Source organism: Formica exsecta, unplaced genomic scaffold (assembly GCF_003651465.1).
Source record: "Formica exsecta isolate Colony F162 unplaced genomic scaffold, ASM365146v1 scaffold191, whole genome shotgun sequence".
Lineage (NCBI taxonomy): Eukaryota > Metazoa > Arthropoda > Insecta > Hymenoptera > Formicidae > Formica > Formica exsecta.
In genome coordinates, this window is record NW_021849211.1 from 2,780,516 (window position 1) to 2,784,532 (window position 4,017).

At 39.1% G+C, this 4,017-nt stretch overlaps 1 protein-coding gene across 1 annotated transcript in view; it reads right to left on the reverse strand.

Moving 5' to 3' along the window:
• Positions 1-284: 284 nt before the first annotated feature.
• Positions 285-4,017, reverse strand: part of LOC115233908 (protein naked cuticle) — a 10,114-nt gene continuing 6,381 nt past the window's right edge. Inside the window, exons 3-5 of the mRNA XM_029804540.1 lie at positions 2,948-3,409; positions 2,100-2,401; positions 285-1,882 (exon numbers count right to left, since the gene is read on the reverse strand). Coding sequence (XP_029660400.1) covers positions 1,216-1,882; positions 2,100-2,401; positions 2,948-3,409 — 1,431 coding nt within the window. The 3' untranslated portion in view covers positions 285-1,215. The remainder of the gene's footprint in view (positions 1,883-2,099; positions 2,402-2,947; positions 3,410-4,017) is intronic.

Sequence of the window (4,017 nt, forward strand, 5' to 3'; positions counted from 1 at the left end):
TCCCTACACATGTGCTTCGGTATATTTCCGCCGAAGAGGAGTATTTTAAAATGATGGAACAATCCGCTTGCGCGACGAAAGTATGAGAACGCTCTGTATATGTACGAGAGAATGAAACATTTCTTTACCGAAAAAATTCCATGCGTTCGCTCGAAAATATATTATATAATACAAGCACCATTAAACCTGCGTCCGAGGAATATTACGTTCGGCGAAGAGAATTATATCAATCTCTGATTACAGGAACATTCGTACGAGAGACCGTGTGTTTCGAACTGCTTTGCTTTTTTTTTTTTTTATAATCGTTACGACTTTAGACCGTTTGTTTCTCTTAATCGTAACGTATGTATACTGAAGGAGGGATTCTCTTTGGGATACTTTTTATGTACAACGATGGGTAGCCGTAGTTTACCGTCAGTTCGAGTGTGAAAAGGAACGTCTGCATTTTTCTTTTTCGAGTAAAAATGTAATTTTCACTCCTACAACACATGCGAAATATTCCACGTGTGTATCGTTTCTAAATCCTGAAATGCATTTGTTTCGTCGTAGATAAATTGTAAGCCTGAGATTTTTTTATAGTAACTATATCTTTGCTCAAGGAAAAACTCGCGCAAATAGTACATTTAATTTACACACGTCCTTCCCAATAATTTTAAACAAACTGCATCATCATTTGCTATTTACAATATAGAAAAGTATAAAGAAATCTCTCATCTTGTCTAGAGGATGCTTATAAATTTACATAACAAAGGCAATATCGAAGAACATCGCAAATATGCCGTATTTTTCGATAAAATACTGGGGGAGGGGGGAACTCAGTCGTTTATATTAAAATAAAAATACGTGATGACGCATCACCATTATTCGCGTATGAACACTAGGAATATATATAATCGAACGATGCGATATACATATACAAATTACACAGTTTGTCTTGTACAAGAAAACGAACTGGAGATTCAATGAATAATTTATATACCGAGGACGCATACGATATTTTTAAATAATTTATATAGCGGACAATATATATAAGAGCTCCAAAATAAAACGCATCTTACGACGCTGTTTGAAAAATATTAAATTATCTCCACGATATCAAAATAACAGCAAGATAAATGCAAATTAAATTTCTCTCCTAAAATATATTCGATCATATTGTAAGCTTTTCCAAAAATCTGAGACGTTTAAAAAAGAAAAAGACTACGCGATCGCCAATTAGACCAGAGCCTCGGCGTGATAGTGATGATAGTGATGGTGTATATGCTCGTGAACATGTCTACGGCTGGACGTGGCCGCTACCGCGTTCTGCGAGAATTCGCGTTCAAGCCAACGCACGACCTGTGCCATCGCACGGGCCTGGTCCTGCTCTCGCGTTGCATGCTTCAGCTGATGCTTCTTGGATCTACCGCATTGTTGCGAAGGAACGAACTGTGCATCGTTGCGCTGTAAATTGTTGTGATTATTGGTAATTGTCTGATGATTGGCAGTTTGCTGGTTGTTGTTGGGCACGAGATTAACGATGTTGCGGTGGGTTGTGTTGCTGGCAGTCGTGTGTTGCGGCGTATCGTTGTAGACTATTGTCGTCGGTGCGACGTTACGATTCAGCATCGGCTGGTACGTCGTCTGGGAGGAGGAATGTACCGCGTTATTCCTCGGTGTCGTGTGCCGCGTTTTCCTCAGATTCGCCGTCCGCGATTTCGCCGATGTTTTGGGAAACGACGCGGAATGATGAGTTGTTGTGCTTTCCCGGATCGGTTTGTGATAGTTGGTAGTCGCTTGACGAGGCTCCGCAGATGCTTGACAGTCTTGGTTATTGTGATTCGAGGTTCCTAGATGGGGACTATGAGATGGAATGCGCGGTTGCTCGTTTTGATGCCGTTTCCTGCAGATAAAACAATAAACTCTGTATATAACCATCGGTTGACATCTTTATGATCTTTTATGGAGTTTGAAAGTATTCTTATGAATAATAAATTCTCAAGAATATTAAGAGATTATCCCAATGTTAATTATCTCCCGACAAAAGTTAATAAATTTTAATAATTTAATAACGAGTTTCATGCTATAACTTGATGAAACTGATGAAGCAATTAACTCACCTTGATGTGTGAAAACTGAGATTATTTTTTTCCATGTTAGCCTGAATAATCTCTAATAATTGTTGTCTTTGCAGAGCACCACTGCGTTTCCTCTGATTCGTCGTAAGAAGAGGCGTTAATGGTGAGAACGCGGGGGAAGTGTCACTATCGTCGCTCACATCACCCTCCGAGCTGTTTGAATAGGGGGATGGTAAATGGGGCACCGGACCGACTCTTCTGCGCAGCTCTTCCTGCTGCACTCGATTTGCACGGGTATTATCGTCCTCGTCCTCGCTGTGAGTCTCCACTTCTTTTCGCTCAGTCTACGACGAAAACGATAATGGATAAAACAGACATAAACATGACACGACGACCAAGTTTCTCGGATAAGATGATGTAAGAATTTATTTCTAATAGATAAAAGAAATAGGAAAAGATATCTCGATAAAATATTCAATCTATAAAAATATTTGGTAAATAATTACGTGAGAATCTTATTAACTTTCGGGATTAATGAAAGTATGCATTTATATATAAATATGTAGCCATTAAATTGGAAATATAATATCCTTGTCAAATATTTCCAACAGTCTCCCATTAACATTTCTATCTTTTAATTATTTCTTAAGTAATAATAATTTGTTGCATATATATTATTATCAGAAAACACGAAAAATTGTAAAGATTCTCTCTCTCGTAATCCTTAGAGGATCGAAAGAAAGTCTCTTTGTGCGTGGAGAGAGGCGCCCATTTATATCTACCTTATATACTCAACGAGATTGGCATCTCGTCGTCGGCTCGCGAGACAGTCGGCCGATGTATTATACATATGTATGTACGTGGGCATACGAGGAATGTAGGTCTCTCACCTGACAACGATACCGCGTCGCTCTCCTCCTTCTAGGAACTCTGCTCGCGCAATGCCGGGCGGTGACACGCGTCGCGGCGGCGGTTGCATGGCTGCACGGGATGGCGTGCTTCAAATGGCAACAGGACGTCGAGGCGTGCTGCTGTTGGCCACCGGGCAACGTCGTCGTCTGCGACGTTTGCGTGGCATTTGCGAGACAAGCGCCGGCGGCGGGATTGCGGGGCGTCTGGCTGCTGCTGCTGCTGGTCCGCTGATCCGGCGACACCGTCAGCTTCACCTTGATCGTCTTACTGCCGCACGGCGGTACTTGAATCGAGGCGCCCAGCGTATCGTAGATGGTGGTCACCAGGCCGGCTATGTCGTCCTTCGTGATCTTCCCGTGGCCGTCGAAGTCGTACAGGGTGAAGGAGAACTCCTGCCGCCTCCTGTCACCTTCCGCGACCGACACGTCGCATTCGAATTCCTGCAACGAGAACGAAATTAGATTATACTCAAGCGATTCGAAACTGATTGAGTGGTTAAAAAAAAACTACGATAGATAAAACATAATTTATAGTTGGTAATACAATAGAAAAAATTGAAAAAAAATCTTGATAAAGAGCAAATAATTTGTGCGTTGTAAATATAATGTAATAAATATTATCATATTTTTCGTTTAAACGTTTGTATAAGAATGATGAAATTTCTTAAGAAATTCTATTGACTATAATTGATAATAACTATTGGTTTTCATTAATTATTTCGTAAGCACTGATTTTAATATGAAAAATCTTATTAAAATCAACAGTGCAATTTATTACATTTTAAAAAGTTGAACTTACATTATTTTCAAAGAATAAATGATACATTTTCTGTTATAAAATAATCAGTGTTACAAGTGTGGGAAATTTGTTAAAAATATTAGACAAGTTGTATAGATAAATGAAAGGAATATAAGTTGTATGTGTGCGTGTGCCGTTACACAAATATTGACATCATACAAAAAATGAAAAAGGTGAAAACGAATAAATAATATTGAACTATAAAATACTTGTAACAAATTAATATAATATTTTATATATATTAATATAA